This window comes from Plecotus auritus (assembly GCF_963455305.1).
Source record: "Plecotus auritus genome assembly, chromosome: 3".
NCBI classification, from domain to species: domain Eukaryota; kingdom Metazoa; phylum Chordata; class Mammalia; order Chiroptera; family Vespertilionidae; genus Plecotus; species Plecotus auritus.
In genome coordinates this window covers 87,201,995-87,225,686 of record NC_137772.1, presented here as the reverse complement: position 1 = coordinate 87,225,686, position 23,692 = coordinate 87,201,995, and the positions used below count along the sequence as shown (strand labels likewise).

At 38.7% G+C, this 23,692-nt stretch overlaps 1 protein-coding gene across 1 annotated transcript in view; it reads left to right on the top strand.

Annotated features, from left to right (window-relative positions):
* The window catches only part of VWA8 (von Willebrand factor A domain containing 8), a 407,937-nt gene that overhangs the window by 289,950 nt on the left and 94,295 nt on the right, over positions 1 to 23,692 (top strand). The window contains exons 36-37 of the mRNA XM_080659387.1: positions 3,417 to 3,498; positions 6,932 to 7,133. Coding sequence (XP_080515513.1) covers positions 3,417 to 3,498; positions 6,932 to 7,133 — 284 coding nt within the window. The remainder of the gene's footprint in view (positions 1 to 3,416; positions 3,499 to 6,931; positions 7,134 to 23,692) is intronic.

Here is a 23,692-nt window from a genome sequence, read left to right as displayed (position 1 = left end):
TGATAAATCCAATATATTTGAACATATTAGAGATTTTGACGATTAGGAACTTTGAAGATGAATTTGTGCTAAGTGAAAAACTAAACCAACTACAGGACATCGTAATTATTAACTACATGAAAAGAAAAAGTTATACAGGAAAGAGAAAGCAATAACAGCAAAAATAAGACATAGCTCAACTATGAATAGCATTATATATATATATATATATATATATATATATATATATATATTTGCATATTAGGCATATGTATGTATGTGTGTGTGTGTGTGTGTGTGTGTGTATATATATATATATATATATATATATATATATATATATATGTATATGTATGCCTAATATGCAAATTGTCCCCTCAGGAGTTCGACTGGGAGTTCAATCACTTGCTATGATGAGCGCTGACCACCAGGGGGCGGCACAGCATGAAGGAAGACCCCAGCAGGCAGCTGGGGAAGGGAGGCCCCGGCCTGCAGCTGGAAGGCCCCAATCAGCCCTGATCGCCGGCCAGGCCTAGGGACCCTACCCGTGCATGAATTTCGTGCACCGGGCCTCTAGTATAATCATAATAATATAAGCACTGGATATTAATCTAACAAACATTTTCCTATAAATATATTGAGAGTGAGAAAAACAAGGTTGGGCAGGGAAGGGGTGTATGAAAAAGAGTTAAACTCTCATCTTCCATGGTGGGAAGTCAATAAATGATCCCTAAAACTAAAACATTATAAAACTAAGTACCATAAGGAGGAAGGTGAATACCAAAGAAACAGCATAAAAGTTGACCATGTCTCTGGAAGCAGGAAACGAGGGAGGAGAGGAGTAAAGGGGCTGACTGCTTTTTCTTTTGTCATGTGACTCCTTAATCTATGCTCATGTAGGTCTCTGATGAAAATTCAGTTTTTTAAAGTAAATAGAATCCAACCATCTGACTAGTTAGAAACTAATGCATATCAGCCTTTTAATTAAGGAAATCAATAGAAACTATAAAGGCTACTCTCCTGGTGACTTAATGATGGTACAACTTTTGTTTAATGCAGACGAGGAGAGATTATTGCTTTCTTCCAGTTGTTTTCCTTCTAGCTAAGTGTTAGCTTCTTTTTAGTCACAGGCCTCAGCTCTTTAAACACAAAATAATGACTCTTGATTGAAAGTAGTATGCTGTTTTTTGAACTTTTAGTAAATTCAAAGATTTGCTATCAGCTTGATTGCAGGATATACAAAATTGTTAACTAGTAGTTAACAAATGTACATCAAATTACATTGCCAGGAGTAAATTTTTAATGTAATTTCATCTTCCCTCTGAAAATGTTCTTGGTGCCTTTGCCTGACAGTTTATACCTCCTCCTAACCTTGGCACTGTGCATGTAAGCTGTCCCCACTCTTCGGGGGAACAATGCCGTGAACACTACAGTACTGACTTCCCTTCATCATTAGTAAACTAACCCATAAATATAGTTTATACCTATCTTTGAAATCCACCTGGATTATAAATATAATGGAACTTTACTGAGCCCTCATCCTCTTGACAGTGTTGGAACATTTAAAATGGATAGACAAGGATTTGGCCAAGTTGGGAGCGAAATCTGACCACGGTTTTTTACTTCCTTAATGTAATCATATGTTCTGAGCTGATTTATTTTCAAATCAGTAAACACCAATTCTGACTAGTTTCCAAATTGCTTACAATTATCACCACCACTACCACCACCTTTAGTATTTTTTTTAAATACTTTATAGCCACAAATTGCTTTTTCTAATAGTGAAAATGTTTTTTAGCAGCAAGAGTAAAATTCTTGCTTTCTCTTCTTTAAATAGACATAATCATTATTGAATTTTTTCATCCTCGTTATGCCATGAAATTAATTTGCACAGTGAAAGAAAAGAAAAATGTAGGGAAAAAAAAGATAATTTAAAGTAAATTGTCTTACTTTGCTTTCACATGCATTTTAAAAGTGCTAATGGCAGTAGCTTAACATAATACTAATAGTTATGAAAATAGTTCCTGTTAGCAGCAAGCCAAAAAGCTAGGCAGCTCGATCCATCCCAACTGCTTCAATAATTGGTCATTTTTGGCAGAGAGCCTGGGTCCATAAATAATTCAATCTACTTCAGCGAGGTCTTAGCAGCAGGAACTGTCAAAAATGATATATGATGCAAAACTTTATCCAAGATTGACCTTATATCCCAGGCAACATTTCCAATGCAGGCAGTGCCTGACTTAGTTAGGATAAGCATGTTCATTTTGTACAAACAGCCATCTGGGGACAGCCAATCCAGCTAGGAGGTCAGATCACCATAGTAACTCTCCCTTCTTGCCCTCTGCTGTCTCTGCACATTATCTTCCCTTCGCCTGGCCCCTCTGCCCCTGGCACCGCTCCTTGCCTAGCTCTGCAGCTCACACCTGGCCCTAGGTCTGTGATTCCCACCCTGGAACTCTTTCCAAGACCTTAAGGGCTGTGTTTGTGATTTTTGTTTTCTGTTTTTCAAAAAATAACTTTTCTCTTTATGCTGGGGGTTCCTCACCTCTTTATTCTCTGCCCCAGTGCTCTGCATTATGTCTGGTACAAAGTAAGCTCAACCATGTTTGTTGAATATGTAAGAGAGATTTTGAGTTTTTCAGGTGGCCCCATTCAAAAACCTTCAACTGCAAATATGAAATAAAATAACTATGTTTCCTATTTTTTGTAAACTACATGTGATAAATTCAGTGTGGACTTTTTTTTTTTTAGCTTTTTTTATTGTTTAAAGTATTACATATATTAGTACATATATCTCCCTTTTTTCCCCCCATTGACCTTCCCCCAGCCTCCCCTACCCGCTGTCGCATGCCCTCATCCCACCCCCCCAATGTCTTGTGTCCATTGGTTGTGCTTATATGCATGCATACAAGTCCTTTGGTTGATCTCTTCCCCCCTCCCCAACACTCCCCAGCCTTCCCACAGTGTGGACATTTTTGATGTATCATTGTAATCATAATTTATAAGAAGATTAGATGGACAAAAATCTTTAAAAGTATGGGTTCTGTGTAGGGGAAGTTGTTTTTTTTAAGAGACAGTAGTAGCCCAGATTTTGTAAAATGGGGTTATTTTTTAAACTGTTCTTGCCGTAGGGCCAGCTCAAGTAGGAGCTGTGGGGAGTGGTAGACAGATCATAGATTTGAGCCAGAAAAGCATGCATTTGAAAGCCATCTCCATTACTCTACAGCTATATAACTTCAAGCAAACCACCACATGATTGTATTACTTCTATAAGCTTCAGCTTCCTCATCTCTCAAACACGAATCCTAAGAGTCCTGCTTCAAGCTATTAATAACTTCATTCCACTTTTAATAGGATTTGTGCTTTTTGTGGTTGTTGTTCCTATATTGGTATCATGTAGTAATTTAGTACTTTGTTCATGTCATGACTATTTGCAGATGTTACCCCTCCACAAACATCTGGTTATATAGAAGTCACTGATCTTCAATCAAAAAAACTCCGATATATCCCTATTCCCAGGTAATCCATTTCCACTTTTGTTCTTAGCTTGTATGTTAGATTAAAAGAAAAAAGAGTGACTTTTTAACAAGTACTTTGAATAAATGTGTGCTTTCTGCTTCCTTAAATAGAAAGCTCTTTTTTTTTCAGCTACAGTTGGTTTATATCTTGCTGTTCTTCTGCATGCCTTACTGCAATTTTCATTTTCATTTTGGAAGAATGTTCAAATGTTACATAGCTATAAATCTATCAGCCTTGTAGTTTTCTTTCTCTTTTGTTGATATGTCCTAATGATACATTTTTCTGTACCTGAAACAGCATTTTTAGTATAATAGAAATTTTCATACTTATTAATTTAATGTTAGTTTTCTGAGGTAAGTGTATTCAAACTATCAAAGTAATTTAAATATCATTTGGTTGATATTGTTTTAAAATATGTTATTGCACAATAGTAACGGCCACATTGTGGTCAAAGGATTTCAGAGATTTGGAATGAAACACGGTGTCAGTCACTGCTTTTATTATTGTCCAGGGACAGAAGCAAAGCATTCACACTAGCTACACTGAGGGTAGGAAAGGAAAAGCAATGATGCTCTGCGTCTGAACACAGAGGTCCTTGCCAGTAGCCCATCCCTCTCTGGATGCCTCCAGCCATGAGCTCCTTCAACCTGATTGTGTACCTGCCGTGGTCTAACATCCCCTCCTCACATATACTCCCTCACAGGCAACCGAGCCTTCACAACACTGTGTTTAAAACATCACTTGAAATCCTAAGTGGAGAAGCCCAGAAAGCCTTCCAGTGTCACAGGAAGACCAGGGACACTGGAACTTGGCAATGACCTAAATTATCACCAGACCGCGCCCCCCCTTTTTTAGCCCCTTCTCCAACTCCCAGAAGAAAATAGCTCAGCATGACAGTACAAAATAACTCAGAAACACAGTTTCCTTTACCCTTTATTCAGGTTCAAGAAATATGAATAATGAAAACATATCCAAAGAAATATTTACTTATTCCAACATATATAAGTATACCTTCTTGTGTCAGTTTAATGGAAAATGGCTTTTAGTCATTTGGGAAAAGTCTTTATTACATATTAATGATATGCTTTTTAAAATATACTATTAGTGCAAGTTACAAAAGGAAAGAACTTATTTTACATTTCTAAAGCATTAAATGATGTTTTTATTATTTGTCTTAATTTCTGCCTCATTAGCCCTAGCTTTTTATTTATGTGTTTTTCTTTTAATTTTCTCTATAACTTATATGTTATACCTGCTATAGAAAGAACATCTGGAGAGCAATTGTATATATAACCAGTGCCAGCTGGTCACCATAATTCATTTAGAGCTGCACTGTTCAGTAGAAATATATAATGTGAGCCACATATGTAATTTTATACTCCTTAGTAAGCACATTAAAAAAGTAAAAAGAAGTGAAATTAACTTTAACGTTTTATTTAACCCAATGTATATTAAATATTATCATTTTGACATATATTCAATATAAAAATTTAATGAGATAATTTATATTTCTTACTTTCTCTAAGTCTTTTTTTTTCTTTTTCTTTTTTTTATTATTAAGGTATTATATGTGTACATATCTTACCATTGCCCCCCCCACCCCACTCCCATACATGCCCTCACCCCCCAATGTTTTGCATCCGTTGGTTACTCTTATATGCATGCATATAAGTCCTTCGGTTGATCTCTTATTTCCCCCACCTCTCCCTAACCTTCCCGCTGTAATTTGACAGTCTGTTTGATGCTTTACTTCTCTAAGTCTTTGATATCTATTGTGTAGTTTACACTTATAAAACTTCTAAATGTGGACTTGCCACATTTTAAGTGCCATGTGATTCTGTCTGTTCATTGTCAGTATATCTGAGTTTCTCTTGAGATTAACTGTTGTCATATTTTGGCATATATGAAATCCAAGGGAACAACCCATTTGGATTTCAGTTTTATTGCTAAGTACTTAAACTGAGCATTCTGCTAGATATCAGGAATTTTTCATTTGATGGCTAACTTCAAATAATAAAAAATACAGTAAAATTATATGTAACTGCAAGACCAAAATGAGTATCTCACATTTGCCTTCAGTAAAATTTCAGTATTGTTTCTCAAATTTTTACATTATTTGCATTTGTAAAATGACACTCCCTAGCCCTTGTATGTGGGTGTATGTAAATCTACGTTTCACTCTACTGTAATTCTATGTTTTTCTTAAAGAACTTGTTATATATAAGGGAAACGTGTATTATTATTTTTAAAGGTGAAGAGATTCTAGACCTGGTATACAAATTGTTGTAGAAAAGTAATTTTTTCTGAACTTTTTATTGACATGTTGAAGAAATTGCCCTTGTAAATTTCCAGTTTCATGGAAATTTAAATATGCAAGCAGTATATACAGTGCTCATTAGACGCACACATCTTGAGTGCTCTTAGAAGAGTTTCAAACATAGTTTCACATGGATACATTTCATTATTCTTAAATAGTCATTTACTTCACCATCTGTACCTACTAATTTATTTTCTAAAGTAAATATTTTTTTGGAGAGCACAATAAGTTATATCCTGTATTATATCAAATGTTACTTTCTTTGAGTCCTTCTAACACTGCAAAGTAGTTCTGAAACACTTGTTCCCATCCTACTGTTATCATTCTCTTCACATAAACATTTTCTAAGACTTCTGCATTCCAGAATAGCTGGCTGTGTTACACTGTGTTTAAAATCTACAAGGCAGACCGAAAAGAAAAGTCAAAGTAGTCTTGGTTTATTTTTGGTATATTATAAGAATTTCTCTAATACATAGTGGTTTTGTGGTTTTACCAGATCAACAATGATAGTTTATGTTTTTATTATATAGAATATATCAGAAGTTTTTAGAGAGCCAAACTGGTAATTAGAATTTCTAATGTATGTACTTTATATAGAAGAGCTATATAGATAATAAAGGGAGTATGTATGCAATTGACACTTATAGGCAAAAGTTTCATTCCTAGAAATGACTGTATATGTATCAGAAATATAAAATAAAGGAAATGTATATGTATGAAATATATAATACAACTAATATATAAATTCTTTATTATAAATCCTTACGATTTTCTAAGTTAGAAAAGGCAAAATACAAAGGAAGTTAAAACACATAAACAAAACATCAGTTTCAGCACTGACCTTATGCTGCATGTTTGTGAAATATGAGTTTGTTTAGAGTTTCTTTCTTTCTGACAATGAATACTAATGTCATCTGGGGTCCATAAATACAGAAAAAAAATGTAAATAACCAGTAACTAAATGTGTATTTTTTTACTCACAGATGGATCTGGTGATACCTTTTAATGTGCTTATTATTAGAATTCTTTATAGCAAGTTTAATGCACCTAAATCAGGTTAAACTAGCTTCATTACCTAGATTACAAATTGCTTGAATACTGTGATTTCTTTTTCAGATCAGAATTTCTCTCCCCGTATACCACATGGATATCTACTATTTCAGACACAGATGCACTGCTAGCTGAGTGGGGCAGAGGTGGTGTTGTTACTGTTGATATGGGAGGTCACATCAGGCTTTGGGAAACTGGACTTGAACATCTGCAGCGCTCACTCATGGAATGGAGAAACATGATTGGACAAGATGACAGACATATGCAGGTACCACTTGAATTGAACTTACCTCTTAAGGGTGCATATTCAAGTATAAATTGAGTTCATGAATATGCACCCTTAAGTGGTAAAACTCTAGTTGTGAAAACTCCTAGCCCAACGACTCAAATATAGTTGCTTTAATGGCTAAAATAAATATCAGACCCAGAAAAGGGCCAATCTTATCCATCTAGATAGTGAAAAAGTAAAAATGTGCCTTTTTCTCTGACAGTGCTTAAATATACAGGTTCCTCATAGCACTGCATGTGAATACAATCAACTTTTATATTTTAACCTTAAGCATTAATCATTTTCCAGCACCACCTTTGCATCTCTTCTCACGTGTACTCCCATCGTTGTCAGCATCTCCACTTGAGATACTGAGGATCTGAAATGCAGCTCATTTTACAAGGTCAAAACCTTTAGACTAGAGAAGATAAACAAAACTGTGCATCTAATAGAGATGTGTTTTTACCAAATTCCTTATTTCCAGACTAGAGGCCTGGTGCACAAATATGTGTATGGTGGGGTCCCTCGGCCTGGCCAGCGATTGGGGCAGTCTCGCCCAGTCGGGGGGGAGGGACTGTGGGAGGTTGGCCGGCCATAGGAAGTTGGCTGTGGGAGCACACTGACCACCAGGGGGCAGCTCCTGCATTGATCGTCTGCCCCCTGGTGGTCAGTGCACATCATAGCGACTGTCGTTCAGTCGACCAGTCTTAATGGTCACTTAGGCTTTTATACATAGACTAGAGGCCCAGTGCATGAAATTCATACATGGGGGGGGGGTGTCCCTCAGCCCAGCCTGCACCCTCTCCAATCTGGGACCCCTCGAGGGATGTCCAGGTACCTGGATCGGGCCTAAACGGGCAGTCGGACATCCCTCTCACAATCCAGGACTGCTGGCTCCCAACTGCTCACCTGCTTGCCTTCCTGATTGCCCCTAACCCCTTCTGCCTGCCAGCCTGATCACCCCCTAACCACTCCTCTGACAGCCTGATTGATGCCTAACTGCTCCCCTGCCAGCTTGTTTGCCCCTAACTGCCCTCCCCTGCAGGCCTGGTCACCCCTAAGTGCCCTCCCCTGCAAGCCTGGTCACCCCTAAGTGCCTCCCCTGCAGACTTGGTCCCCCCCAACTGCTCTTACCTGCAGCCCTGGGTCCCCCCCAACTGCCCTTCCCTGCAGGCCCAGTCGCCCACAACTTCCCTCCTCTGCCAACCTGGTCACCCCTAACTGCCCTCCCCTGCAGGCTTGATTGCCCCCAACTGCCCTCCCTTGCAGGCCTGGTCCCTCCCAACTGCCCTCCCCTGCTGGCCATCTTGTGGCGGCCATCTTGTGTCCACATGGGGGCAGTCATCTTTGACCACATGGGGGCAGCCATCTTGTGTGTTGGAGTGACAGTCAATTTGCATATTAATTTTTATTAGATGGGACTAGATAGGTTAGAGGCCTGGTGCACGGGTGGGGGCTGGCTGGTTTTCCCTGAAGGGTGTCCCGGATCAGGGTGGGGTGTGGGGCAGCTTGGGCGAGGGGCCTGTGGTGGTTTGCAGGCTGGCCACGCCCCCCGGAGACCCAAGCAGAGGCCCTGGTATCTGGGATTTATTTATCTTCTATAATTGAAACTTTGTAGCCTTGAGCGGAGCCAAGCCTCCTGCTTGCTCCGTGGCTGCAGCCATTTTTGTTGGGATTTATTTATCTTCTATAATTGAAACTTTGTAGCCTTGAGTGGAGGCCTGGGCCCGCTGGAAAGCTTGTCTTCCTCCATCGTCGGGGGCAACTCAAGCCTCCTGCTCTCTCCAGCTCCGTGACTGCTGCCATTTTTGTTGGGATTTATTTATCTTCTATAATTGAAACTTTGTAGCCTTGAATGGAGGCATGGGCCTGCCAGGGCAGGCAGAAAGCTTGGCTTCCTCCATGGCCAGGGAAACCCAAGCCTCCTGCTCTCTCTGTGGCTGCAGCCATCTTGGTTGGGTTAATTTCCATACTCGCTCCGATTGGCTGGTTGACATGGCTTGTGGGTGTAGCGGAGGTATGGTCAATTTGCATATTACTCTTTTATTAGATAGGATAATGCAAGTTTAGCAGTTAGAATAAGTAGACCCAACCCTACACTGGAAAGGTGTATGGGAACAGGTGTCCAAAGTGAGAGGAAACCCCAAGACTCCAAAAATGGGTCAGTCATTAACTAATCTAGCTGCTGGCTGGAACTAATGTGAACAATGAGGAAGCCTGTGTACCCATAAATACTAAAGCATATTATAAAAACATTTATTTATAATTTATTTATTTTAATCTTCAGAAGAAAACTTCCTTGTTTACATTTCATTTTTATCCATTAAAAAGAAAGGTAGGTTTCTGCCAGCTGTGTTGCTCTGCAAAGAGCCAATTACCGAGATAAGAAATTTCCACAAACTATTCCATTGATATCTGATTAATAATTACTGTTTTATGTGGTCATTTTTGTGATTTCCTTAAAGGAGAAATATATATATTTGTGAATGAATAATACGTAGTTCTCTTATATTCTTAAATGCTGAAAGTAACATTTTGAAAATCACAAACCAGTATAAGCAAGCAACCTCAAATCCTTTTGGAATGGTATTCATATATTATTTTAATTAAGCTAAAACAAATGTATAGCTCTAAAATAAATATGTCATTAAGTGCAATGGATTTATCACAGCAACAGACTGAATGTTGGTTACTATCCATAACAATAATTAGAATAGTAATCAACTGTGGTTCTTTTTTTTTTATTATCCTAAACATTAATTGCTTCGCCCTTTTAATTAAGCTTCTATTTTCATTACAGTGATTGATACCTAATAGTAAATACTATTGTATTTGAATCTTTTATTTTTAATTTCTCATGTGTTATAGACATCTGTCATGTTTTTCCTATGGTCAGCACTTGTGGCCTATTAAGTTTATCATTTACAACAGAACTTTAAAAGGACTTTTACTCATGATTTTGGTAACTGTTGTCGACTACTACAAAAATGAACCCCTATTTGTGTTCAGCTGTGTAGCTTTTCTCTTCCCAGTGTCTTTCCTGACTCTGTTGTGCATCTCTATATTCTCAGCTCCTAACATAATGATTCGTACGCAACAGGAAATTAATAGGTTTGTTTATGCTCACATTCATATATACTAAATTACACTGGTCATTAAAGCTATTTGACAACAAATGGAATTATTTTAAATTGTCACAAATTATTCATTTGTTTTTATGTAACTGAATACTGAATAGGTATTTATTGACTATATATGATTATTAAGTTAGGAGTAAACAATTATAGTACCTAACATCTCAAAAAATAAAATATTTGGCTGTATTATACAGGGCAATATTTGATCTTCCCCAAACCAACTATTTTCCTGGAAATATATAACTATGCTTCCAGTTCAATGTTCTGCTGTCACAGGAATAAGACTTATTCAGTAATGAAGTTACATAATTCAGAATTAAATTGTAGTTCCATTTGGAAAACTAGAATAGATGTTATCTAACATTCTCCTTCCATCTCTGATGTTCCCTGATCCATGTTGGTTCATATTGAAAATGTATACTTATGTACAGATTCAAACTGAGAAACAAATTATCTTTATGTCTAAACAGATGGGATTCATTGTCCAAATAGTCTGCCGTTGTTTTAATTTTTGGTTATGTCTCTCCTCTTCCTTCTCATTGCTTGGTAAACAATGAGACAGCATATTTAATTGCTCTTATTTAGACCAGTTCATGTTATTCTTTACAAGCAGTTTACACAACTAACTCTAAATACGAATTATCCTGGGAGCAACAGTAATAACAAGTAAAAATGTGTCTTTTACAGTTCTCCTCCTGTTCAGTCCTTCGAGCTCTTTCTCATTTATGGATACTTCATTCAACATGAGTCTGCTTCTGATTTAGGAGCTTGATTAGAAGTATTGAAAGAAGACTAGGTTCTCCACAACATACGTATTACTTGTTGACTGCCAGCAGCTTCCCTTGTTCCTGGCAGAGTAACCTCATCTCCATCTAGTGGCCAAAGGACTTACTTTACATTATAAAAATTAAAAGGCCAGGTTTGTTCTCCAGTAGTTTGGGGCACTGCTTGGGTGGTTCCTGTTAGTCCTGCGATGCTCTTTAGGTCAGCAGCGAAGGCCAGGCAAATAACCTCCCGTGCCATCCACCACTGTTGACCCCCATCTTTCCCTAATTCCTTAGCCTAGTGTCAAAAGAACTGTTATATTTAGATAAACTAAGTCAGTCATGTGCGTTATCTCCATCCTTTATGTTTTTGCTACATTTCAAGCTTCCAGAGTTAATAGCTCTGAAGCCACTATTGCTTTGAATTTTTGTTTAATGAATTCATTGATAGTTGTTTTAATGAGTACAACGTGCAAGAGAGTATGTATTAAGCCCTGCGTATACAGTGTGTTCATTAGTTTTACATGCTTTGATAGGAACATGCGTTTTTCTTATAATCAGCAACTATAACAACAAACTCAAAGCATCACTGTAACTGTCATCCTAAGAGCCCATTATTAAGAATCAATTTTTATTCGTTTTAGACTCTATGTTTTCAGAAGCCTGGGTTCATTATAAGCCAAAATTCTTCTGACTACACTTCATAATATTCTTTACAAGGCATACTTTTTACATATTTTTATTTAGTTTTGGATTCTTCCCAAGAAGGCTGTTAATAGCTATACCACAGTTTTCCTCAGAAATCAAGTCCTCTTCTCCAAAAGGCTCTTGGTGGCTCTTCTTGTGGCAGCAAAAAGCTGAAAGGTTGTGGCTTTCACATGTTGTTTTCTAATTACAGTAAACTAATCAGAAGCTAAGTATTTTATATGTTGCTGGTAGAATCTCTTTGAGGAGTCTGAATAGTACCATGTACTTAAAAATGGGTGGAGCCATCTGACACAAACACTGTGGGACTGGAACTTTCTCATCCTTTATAGTGTGCCTGGCACACAACAGACACTGAATATTTGAAAATCGAGAGAAGCGTAGAGAAAATACATGGAAAAGATAGCTACTTTCTATTAAGCACAACTCATCCTTTCCCCATTTCAAAGAAAATATTCTGGGAATATGAGTAAATGTAGCTTGCTGTACTTAGGTAGCTAAGTCTGGCTTTTTCTATAACCACTAGTTCAACAGTTAGGAATTTTTAAGGCTTACTTTCAGCTTTGGAAACCACTAGATTACTTAATTGGTACTCTATTAGTAAATTTAGGTTTTCGCCGTATAGGCTGTTATCTTCAGATCCTCTGTGGAGGTTTGAAATTCTTTGTTCTTTTTAAGGAGCATAGTCCACTTTTGTACATTATTCACTGCTCTCATTGGTAACTCTGAAAATACTTAACAGTCTGATTCAATGTATCAATGTTATAGAATAATACATATTTTGTAGAGCTTTTATATGCACATATGCCTTTGGAAATCATCCTTGGCCCAGAAAGGCAATGCTTTTTATAAAAAATTTTATAATTTCCCACCTATCTCCTAGCAATGTATCAGTAGAGCTGGTTTTCAGAAGATGGTCTAGCTGTTTGTCTATATAGTAACACTTGGGCAGTGCCTCTAAGAATTTTCCCATTGTTTGTTCCTATTAGAGAAATCCCAGCCATAGAAGTTCAATTTGATTCTAATTTTAGGTCAGCAGTACCTGACGAAAGTGAAAGATCCCCTGGAGAGCATGATACCCAATGGTGTGCTGATGAACTAGCTCTCTGGGGTGAGGTGGGGCAGTTTATAATATTTATCCTTTTCCATGGTGTACATGTTTCCTCCATGGCTGATTCCAAGCTACCAAGTTAACAGTCCGCTCCCAAAATTCCTGAATATCTAGCAATCATTTCTCAAGCTGGCTCCAGCATGCTACTGGCCTGGTTAAGCCTGTAGCACCCCATAACTGTAATTATGACAGTTACCTAACTGCAAGGCCTTCTAGGAATAAGGCAATGGGAATGTAGATAAGGAGCGAGAGAGAAGCAAAAGAAGAGGAGAAAAGGGTATTGAGGACGCAGATAAGATGGAATATCATGTTGCCTTTGGGAAATGTTGAAACTTGGCAGTTATCCTACTTACCAATTGGCAATGTTCTTCTTGAACCAGAAATTTGGTTTGAGTAAAGGATTAGAGAGAAGTCTGCTCTCAAGTACGATGACACTCATGGGTTCATGCGCAGGGGCCACCTTTCTTCTAAACACTGTATTTCAGAAGGAAATTGCTAGTTGGTTTTTACATTCCTCCAAACGTATTGCTTCCATTGGATCACAGCTTTACCAGTAATTACTAAATATATCTAAAATCAAATCACCTTCTTAAGATAAGCAAGTCAACAAGTGTATGATTTTGAAGTATAACGAAAACAAATTAATTCTACATTGTATCAATTTTAAATTGAGATGTCAAATGCAGTGATTATGTTGAGTCAATGGCTATAGAATTTTTATGGCTCTGAGCTCATAATTTATATACTCAGGTAAAGTCAACATATCACAGTGGCAGTAGAAACAATACCTTGCTGTTATATTTATAGATAGAATTGTAATTTTATTCATAGGCCATATAGCCTATTGTTTAAGCGCATAAAGTTTGAAGTGGTTAAATCTGGGTTCAAATCCATGTTCTACTTTGTCTGTGATCTTTGCCAATTACTTGTTCTTTCTACACTTCCCTTTCAATTATAATATAAAGATAAGATCATCATGCCTTACAAAGTTGTTGTAAGAATGAAATACATTAATGTCTGGCACAGAGTAAGTACTTAGTAAACAAACAAAAACTTAGAAAAAAGTTAAAAACATGAAATTCAGCTAATATTAGACTACAGAATTCTTTAATGCTTCCATGGAAACAAAGCCAAATTAAAATGAAGCCCTGTTACCCAAACACCTAATATTACATTATGACCCAATGAGTTACATAATTCATAATCTATCCTAGTGTTAAATTTCTGACATTTGTTTATAATGCTGTTTGGAGAAACTTTTGTTAGGCCCCAAAAAGGAATTGAAAAAACGGTCTGTGCCTAAATCTGTCAGCTTGAAGAAAAGCAGGAAATCAATGATAGGACAATTGTCAGCAGAGGATTATAGTGTCTAGCCTTATTTAAAAGACAAATTAGAACAGGACCAAAAAACACACAGCAAAATATACATCATCTTTAGCCTGAATCCTGAGAACAGTTAAGAACAAGTCAAATTTGGAGCCATCATTCTTAGTTTTTCTGTATACAGTGTTCTTCTGTTTCACTTTATAACATTCTAAAAATATTTCTCTTTTTATTTTCTACTAGAGGCCCAGTGCACGAATTCGTGCACCAGTGGGGTCCCTTGGCCTGGCCTGTGGGATCGGGCCAAAACTGGCTCTCTGACATCCTCCAAGGGTTCCCGGATTGGAGAGGGTGCAGGCCAGGCTGAGGGACGCCACTGGTGCATGATCAGGGCCGGGGCGGGACGTGGGAGGTTGGCCAGCTGGGGAGGGACCATGGGAGGGCTCCAGGGTGTGTCTGGCCCATCTCGCTCAGTCCCAATTGGCTGGACCCCAGAAGCAAGCTAACCTACCGGTCAGAGCATCTGCCCCCAGTGGTCAGTGCACATCATAGCAGTGGTTGAGTGGCCTTAGTATATCATTAGCATATTATGCTTTGATTGGTTGAACGGCTGACCCGACGACTGGACACTTAGCATATTAGGCTTTCATTATATAGGATTTCCTTACAAGGTCAGGCCACCGGTACTATCTCTAACCTCTCTCTTTGAATAGTTTCACCCATCTATTCATTTAAATTACATCTTTGAGCACTCAGTATCCTATATAATAAAAGGCTAATATGCAAATCGACCGAACGGAGGAATGACCGTCGCTATGTCGCGCGTTGACCATCAGGGGGCAGACGCTCAATGCAGGAGCTGTCCCCTGGTGGTCAGTGCGCTTCCACAGGGGGAGCGTCGTGAGCGCAGCAGTGGTGGCAGGAGCCTCTCCCACCTCCACAGTGGTGCTAAGGATGTCTGACTGACGGCTTAGGGAGTGGGCCTAAGCAGTCAGTCAGACATCCCCCAAGGGCTCCCGAACTGCAAGAGGGCGCAAGCCAGGCTGAGGGACCCCCCCCCCCATTGTACAAATTTCATGCACCGGGCCTCTAGTTGTGAGGATAAAAAAATAAATAAGGTACAGGTGCAAACCCAGGGAACTTAGAGTCCAGTAGAGCTATAACCAAATAAATTACAGTGCAGTGTGGTGAAGAAAGGTATAAAAGTATGTTTAAAAGATCAGAGGGTGGTACAGAATAACAGCTCTATCTTTGGAAGTGGTTCCAACATGAATTAATACCTGAACCCAGTTTTCAAGAAAGGAGGTAGGGACTCCTGACAAACCAAATACATGTGATTGGTTTTACTTCTTATCAAAATCCCAGTAAAAGAATGATAAAGGATCGAAAAAGGTACAAGGACCAATGGTGCAAAATCCACAAGGACAAAGAGAACTGGAGGCATAACAACACAGGGTGGCAAGCAACACTTGGGAGAATGGAAAATAGCTGGGTGGGTGGTAACAGAGTTAATGACTGGAAAGAGCTAAAACCCATTTCTGCAGAGGGGAAAGCCAACAAGACTCAAACTAATTAACTCTGTCAAAGCCCAAAGCATAGGACTTAAAGACCCCATGTACCTTTGAAGGTTAAAGTATGGGTGGCACTCAAAATTGGAAGATTGGTGGGAAGTCTGCATAGAGGCCATTTAGACATCCAGGTCTTCTCCCCTATCTTAATGCCCCTGGGCAACTGGCTCTCCTCTACCCTTATAAAAGGCAGGAGCAGTAATGGAGATCTGCACAGTTTAGGGCAGGAGTGAGATCACATAGATAACAAAAAGATAAAGTACAAGTCTGCATCCATGTTTATAACCCTTGAGCAGGAGATTGGAAAAATCCTTTTTGGAAACTGACATGCCCAAGAGAAAAAGCCTTTCTTTTTATTTTTTATAATTTTCTTTCATTTGATTGTTGAATTTATTGGGAGTAATATTGGTTAATACAATTATATAGGCTTCAGGAGTACAAATCAAGTCTTCTTCCATCCCCATTTATCAAACCCTTTTACCCTCTCCTAACTCCTCCCACCCCCCTTTCTTTCTGCTAACTACCATACTGTTGCCTATCTATGAGGGTTTTGAGGATTTGAGAGTTTTATTTGCTTAACCCCTTCACCTTTTTCACCCAGGCCCCCAGCCTTCTCCCCTCTGACAACTGTCAGTCTGTTCTCTGTATCTATGAATCTGTTTCTATTTTGTTTGTTAGTTTATTTTGTTCATTAGATTGCACATATAAGTGAAATCATATTTGTCTTTCTCTGACTGTCTAATTTCACTTAGTATAATACACTCCATGTCTGTCCATGCTCTTGCAAAAGGTAAGATTTTCTTCTTTTTTACAGGTGAGTAGTATTCCATTGTGTAAATGTACCACTGTTTTTTATCTAATCATCTGACGGACACCTGGACCTCTTCCAAATATTGGCTATTATAAATTACGTTGCAGTGAACGTAGGGGTACACATATTCTTTTGAATTCAGGTTTCATGTTTCCTCAGCTATATTCCCAAAAGTGGAATTGCTCAGTCATAAAGCAATTCCATTTTTAAATTTTTGCAGTAACTCCATACTGCTTTCCACAGTGGCTGCACCAATCTGCATTCCCACCAACATTGCACAAGAGTTCCCTTTTTTCCACTTTCTCACTATCACTGTTGTTTGTTGGTTTATTGATGGTAGCCATTCTAAAGGTTTAAGATGATATATCATTATGGTTTTAATTTGCATTTCTCTGATGCTAGGTGACACTGAGTATAAATATTTCTCTCTTTTCCATGTCCATCGTGGCTAGAGAGTGGTCCAGTTCCTGAGTAGGGGCGGCTGGGGATTGAGAAAATGAAAGAAAGAGACAGACACAGAGATGGAAGGAAAAAGCTAGGGCCAGGCGGGTAAGGTGTCCTCTGATGGAGAGACAGTGACCCAGAGCCCATACAGCGCATTTATTTTATACAGCAAAATACCAGGAAGTTTTACTAAAGCCCAGGACAAAGGAGATTATGTGCATTCCTATGGCTTCTCTGTAATCGTCACTTCTGGGTGGGCTGGATAATCGTGTTTGTTCCTGGTGCTTGGCTGGATTTAGATAATGAAACCCACCTCCTGGCACCTGAGCTGAAGGTCAGGTTGACAACACACCTGCCTCTGGCAAGGTTTGTTTCCAGGGCATGGCTCTGCCGGGCACCGCTGAATTCAGATGACAATCAGCTCAGGGGCCTTTCCCAGGCTCTCTCTACAATTGAGCATGTTTTCATGTGTCTATTGGCCTTCTGTATGTCCTCTTGGGAGAAGTGTCTACTCAGGTCCTTTGTCCATTTTTTAATTGGATTGTTTGTTTTCTTGATGTTGAGTTGTATAATTTTTTTTATATATTTTGGAAATTAACACCTTATAAGACGTGTCATTGGCAAATATATTCAGTGGGTTGCCTTCATTTTGTTAATGGTTTCCTTTGCTGTGCAAAAACTTTTTTAGTTTGATGTAGTCACATTTGTTTATTTTATCTTTTCTTCCCCTTGCCCAGGAAAATATACTAGAAAAATATATTTCTACAAGAAATGTCTGAAATTTTACTACCTATGTTTTCTTCTAGGATTTTATGGTTTTGAGTCTAATACTTAAGTCTTTAATCCATTTTAAGTTTATTCTTATTTATGGTGTAAGAAGGTAGTCTAGTTTCATTTCTTTGCATGTATCTGTTCTATTTTCCCAGCATCATTTATTGAGTAGACAGTCTTTACCCCATTGTATGTTCTTGTCTCTGTCAAATATTAATTGACCATTACAGCATGGGTATATTTCTGGGGTCTCTATTCTGTTCCATTGATCTATATACTGACTCTGTGCCAGTATCATGTTGTTTTGATTACTGTGGCCTTGTAGTATGATATCAGGTAGTGGGATACCTCCGACTTTGTGTTCTCAAGATTGCTGTAGCTATCCATGTTCCATATAAGTATTTGTTTTTGTTCTGTGAAATATGCCAATGTTTTCTTGATAGGAATTGCATTGATTCTATAGATTGCTTTGGATAGTATGGACATTTTGATTTTGTTAATTTTTTTATTCATGAACATGCTATATGCTTCCAATTATTTTTATCTTCTTCAATTTCTTTCTTCAGTGTCTTATAATTTTCTGGGTACTGGTCTTTTACATCCTTGGTTGAATTATTCCTAGGTATTTTATTTTTATTTTTTTAAATATAATTGTAAATGGGATTATTTTCTTTCTGATAATTTATTATGGTATACAGAAATGAAACTGATTTTGGATATTTATTTTGTATCCTGATACTTTACTGAATTCATTTATCAATTCTAGTTGTTTCTTGGTAGAATCTTTAGGGTTCTTTATAGACAGTATCATGTCATCTGCAAAAAACCCCCACAGTTTTACTTCTTTGTTTCCAATTTGGATGCCTTTTATTTCTTCTTCTTGTCTGATTGCTGTGGCTAGGACTTCCAGTACTATGTTGAATAAGAGTGGTGAAAGCAGACCGCCCTGTTTTGTTTCTAATCTTAAGGGGAATATTTGTAGTTTTTGCTGGATGTGTATGATCTTGGCTGTGGGTTTGTCATATATGGCCTTCATTATTTTGATGTATGTTCTCTTTATTCCCACTTCACTGAGAACTTTTATCATAATTGGGTGCTAGATTTTATAAAGTGCTTTTTCTGCATCCATTGATGTGATCCTGTGATTTTGTTTATGTGATGTATCAGGTTAATATGTGGATATTGTACCAACTTTGCATCCCCAGAACAAATCTTACTTAATCATGGTGTATGACCTTTTTAATGTATTGCTGGATCCAATGTGCTAATATTTTATTGAGGATTTTAGCATTTATGTTCATCAGGGATATTGGCCTATAATTTTCTTTCTTTGTAGTGTCTTTATTTGGTTTTGGAATGAGGATAATGCTGGCCTCATAAAATGAGCTTGAGAGTCTTCCCTCCTCTTGAATATTTTGGAATAGTTTGAGAAAGATAGGTGTTAGTTTTTCATTAAATGTTTGGTAAAATTCTCCTGTGAAGCCGTCTGGTCCAGGACTTTAGTTTATTAGGAACTTTTTGTTTGTTTTTAATATTTTTATTGATTTATTTTTTGAGAGAGAGATGAAGGGAAAGAAAAAAGAGAGAGAAGAATATCATTGTGGGAGCAGAATATCAACCAGCTATCTCCTGCACACACCCCACCAGGGATCAAGCCTGCAACCCAGGTATGTGCCCTGTCTGGGAATCCAATAGGCAACCTTCTGATGCATGGGATGACGCCCAACCAAATGAGTCACACCAGCCTACGCTGTGGGGAGGGTTTGTTTTTATTACTGCTTCAATTTCACTAGTTGTAATCTGTCTATTCAGATTCTATGATTCTTACTGATTCAGTTTTGGAAGGTTGTATGTTCCTAGAAATTTATGCATTTTGTCCAGGTTGTTCAATTTGTTGGCATATAGTCATTGGTAATATTTTCTTACAATCCTATGTATTTGGTGTCAGTTCTTATTTTATTTATTTGGGTCTTCTCTCCTTTTTCTTGATGAGTCTGTTAAAGGTTTGCCAATCTTGTTTATCTTTTCAAAGAACCAGGTCTTGGTTTCAATGATCTTTTATATTTTTTTAAACTCTATTTTCTTTCTTTTTGCTCTGATCTTTATTATTTCCTTCCTTCCACTCATTCTGGGTTTTGTTTGTTGTTCTTTTCAAGTTCATTTAAGTGTAAAGTTAGACTGTTTATTTGAGAATTTTCTTGTTTCTTGAGATAGGCCTGTAATGCTATGAATTTCCCTCTCAGTGCTGTTTTTGCTATATCCCATAAATTTTGGATTGCTGTGTTCTTATTTTCATTTGTTCAAGGTATATTTCTATTTCTTTCTTGATCTCAATGTTAACCCATTCATTGTTTAGTAACATGTTATTTAGCCTCCATGACTTTTTGTGTTTTCCAGTTTTTTTTCTTGTGATTGATTCCTAGTTTCATACCATTGTGGTCAAAGAAGATGCCTGATATGATTTCAATCCTTTTAAATTTATTGAGACTTATTTTATGTCCTAACATGTGGTCTATCCTAGGAAATGTTCCATGTTCACATAGTATATTCTGCTTCTTTGGGGTGAAATACTCTGATGATATTAATTAAATCCATCTGATCTAGTGTGTTATTTAAGGCCACCATTTTCTTGTTGATTTTCTGTCTGGTAGATCTATCCATTAATGTCAGTACTTTGACTGTATTAATGTCGAATTCTCTTTTTACATCCATCAAGATTTGTTTTATATTTCCAGGTGCTCAAATGTTGGGTGCATAAATGTTTACATGGGTTATATCCTCTTCTTGAATTGCTACCCTGGCATTTTTTCCTTTCCATTTGCATGAAAAAATCTTTTTCCATCATTTTACGTGGAGTCTGTGTGGACCTTTTGTTCTGAGGTGGGTCTCTGTAAACAGCATATATATGGGTCTTGTTTTATTATCCATTCAGCTACCCTATGTCTTTTGATTGGAGCATTTAATCCATTTACATTTAAAGTGATTGATAGGTACATATTTATTGCCATGTTAATCTTTTAACTATGTTCTTCCTCCTCCCCCTCCTCCTTCTTTCCCTTCTCCTCCTCCTCCTCCTTCTCCTCCTCTTCCTCCTTCTCCTCCTCCTCCTCCTTCTCCTCCTCCTCCTCCTTCCCCTTCCCCTTCTCCTCCTCCTCCTCCTCCTCCTCCTCCTCCTCCTCCTCCTCCTCTTCCTCCTCCTCGTCCTCTTCCTCCTTTTCCTTCTTCTTCAAGAAAACCCTTTAACATTTCTTGTAATATTGGTTTGGTGGTGATGAATACCTTTATTTATTTATTTATTTATTTATTTATTTGCTCAGGGAAGTTCCTTATTTCACCTTCAGTTTTAAATGATAGCCTTGCTGGATAGAGTTGTCTTAGTTGTAGGTCCTTGGTTGTCACCATTTTAATATTTCATGCCAATTCCTTCTGACCTGAAATGTTTCTGTAGAGAAATCAGCTGAAAGTTTTATGGGATCTCCCTTACAGGTAACTAACTGTCTTTCTCTTGCTGCTTTTAAAATTCTCTCTTTGTCCTTAACATTTGCCCTTTTAATTTTGATGCATCTTGGTGTGGGCCTCTTTGATTCATCTTCTTTAGGAATTTCTGCGCTTCTGGATCAGTGTGTCGTTTTTTTTCACTGGGTTAGGGAAGTTTTCAGTCTTATTTCTTCAAATAGATTTTTCGATCCCTTGCTGGCTCTCTTCTTCTTCTGGTACCCCTTTCATGTGGATATTGGTATACTTCATCTTGTCCAAAAAAGACACTTAAAGTATTCTTATTTTTTAACTTTTAGTTTTCTTATTCTTTTTCTTTCATTACTCTGGTTGGGTGTTTTCTTCTACCTAGTCATCTAAATTGCTGATTTTATCCTCTGTTCATCCAACCTACTGTTTATTCCTTCTAGTGTATTCTTCATTTCTGACTGGTTCCTTTTTATAGTTTCTATGTTCTTTTTCAGGTTGTTGTAATTCTCACTCAGTTCCTTGAGCATCTGTATAACCATTCTTTTGAACTGTATATCTGGTAAATTCCTTGCCTGCATTTCATTTAGTTATTTTTCTGGACATTTCTCCTTTTCTTTAATTTGGGGGCATGTTTCTTTGTCTCCCCATTTTTGCTTCCTTTGTGTTTTTTCTATATTTTAGGGAGATCTGCTATTAATCTCAGTCTTACTAGGGTGACCTTATATAGTAGGTGCCTTGTGGGACCCCATGGCTCATATCCTTGATCACCTGTGCTGGGTGCTCCAGGAATGTCCCTTGTCTAGGGTAGGTGGGCCCTCCTGTTGTAATTGAGTTTTGATTGCTATTAGCATCGACTCTCAGGATGGCTGACTGTGAGGATCAACCCTGACCACAGTGTACAGGCTGTTGTACAGGTGCTGTCCACACAAAATGGAATTTGCCTTAGCAGGATCTAGTGCCTGCTGAGACCTCCCTTTGGATATGCCACTTGTATGGCTAATTGGATCCTACTCTGATGTTGTCTCAAGCTGGCCATTGGGTGTGTTTGTTCTGGGTCTTCTTGGGAGGGACTCTGGTGCAGACCAATGTTAGTCACAGACCAATGTTGTGACTGACCCTGGGCAATCTGTTTGGAGCTACAAAGAGATCCACCATTTGTGGCTGCTTCTACTGGGCCTGGGTATGCCTGGAAAGGATCAAGCTGCATCCTAATGATGCTGGCTTTTACTAGCATCAGGCCCAGGGGCAAATCAGCAAAAGTCCCAAGGAACCCCAATATCCTCCACCACCTGCCTCTACCTGCTGGCTACCTGTTAGGCTCAGTCACTGAAAGAGCCTCTGGCAGTCTTTGAGTTGCATTAAATAGGTTCTCATTGAGTCACCAGATAGGGGTGAGAGGTGTTCACCAGATTCAAAAAGTTCAAATGTGGTGCCAGTGCTGGGTCTTATGCCACTCTGAAAATGTACCAGGGTGTACCAAGTCTAGATGGCACCTGCTGGATGCTTGCACACCTTTGTGGTAGGGCATGTTTTCTGGGAGTCATTAGGGTGTGGCCAGCAGAAGTTTATCATGCTAAAACAGATCAGGATTTGGCCATGTGAAGGGAAGGTTCTGCACGGTCAGATATGTGAGGGAAAATTTTTCTTTGTCCTAGAGATACACGATTTATGTCTGTCCCAAATTCTGCCAGGAGCCCAATCTCAGCATGGTGGGGTCACTGGGAGTGGGGATGGGGGAGGTGCCAGTTAGGCTGAGGAGAAGTTGGGGGTGGGGGAATTAGAACCATCCAAGAACCACACAAATCATTCACTGATACCCCCTGTGTCTGCCCAGACCTCTATATCCTGGCCCAGGCAACTGACTCCTCAGCAGCATGGATGCTGTGCAGGGTGAGTTAACAGGGAATCCAGAATTTGGAGTTACTGTTTTCCCCCAGGCTGATTCTGTAAGAGGGGCAAGCTCCACCCAAGAAAGATGGCATCTGCGATGCAGTAGAGTGAGTGACTCAGCACAAGGGATCCTGGTGGTTGTCCCCTCAGCTTTCACTCCAAAGTCACAAACCCGGTCTCTCCTCGCATGACTCTGCTGAGCCCTCTCTTCACTGGAGCTCAGGATGAGTGGCTGCAAATGAGATTCTGTGTGTTGGCCCTTTAAGAGGGTGCCTGTGTCTCTAGCAGACTCCTTTCTCTCCCTGGCTGACAGAATCCCCGCTGATTTTCATAGCCAGGTGTCATGTGGGTGTCTCTTCCTGGCTCTGGCGCCCTGGGCTGGAGAGCCTGATGAAAACCTGAAACCCCACGTTCTTCGGGGTGAATCTTTTCAGATGAGATATCCCTCCAGAATCTCAGCTGCTGCCTATGGGAGCAGGGCAAACCCTTTTCATGTCTCCTCATTCCCTACTTCTCTGTTACTTCTTCTATAAAGCCTTAGTTATAAGACTTCTCCTCAGCTAGTCCTCA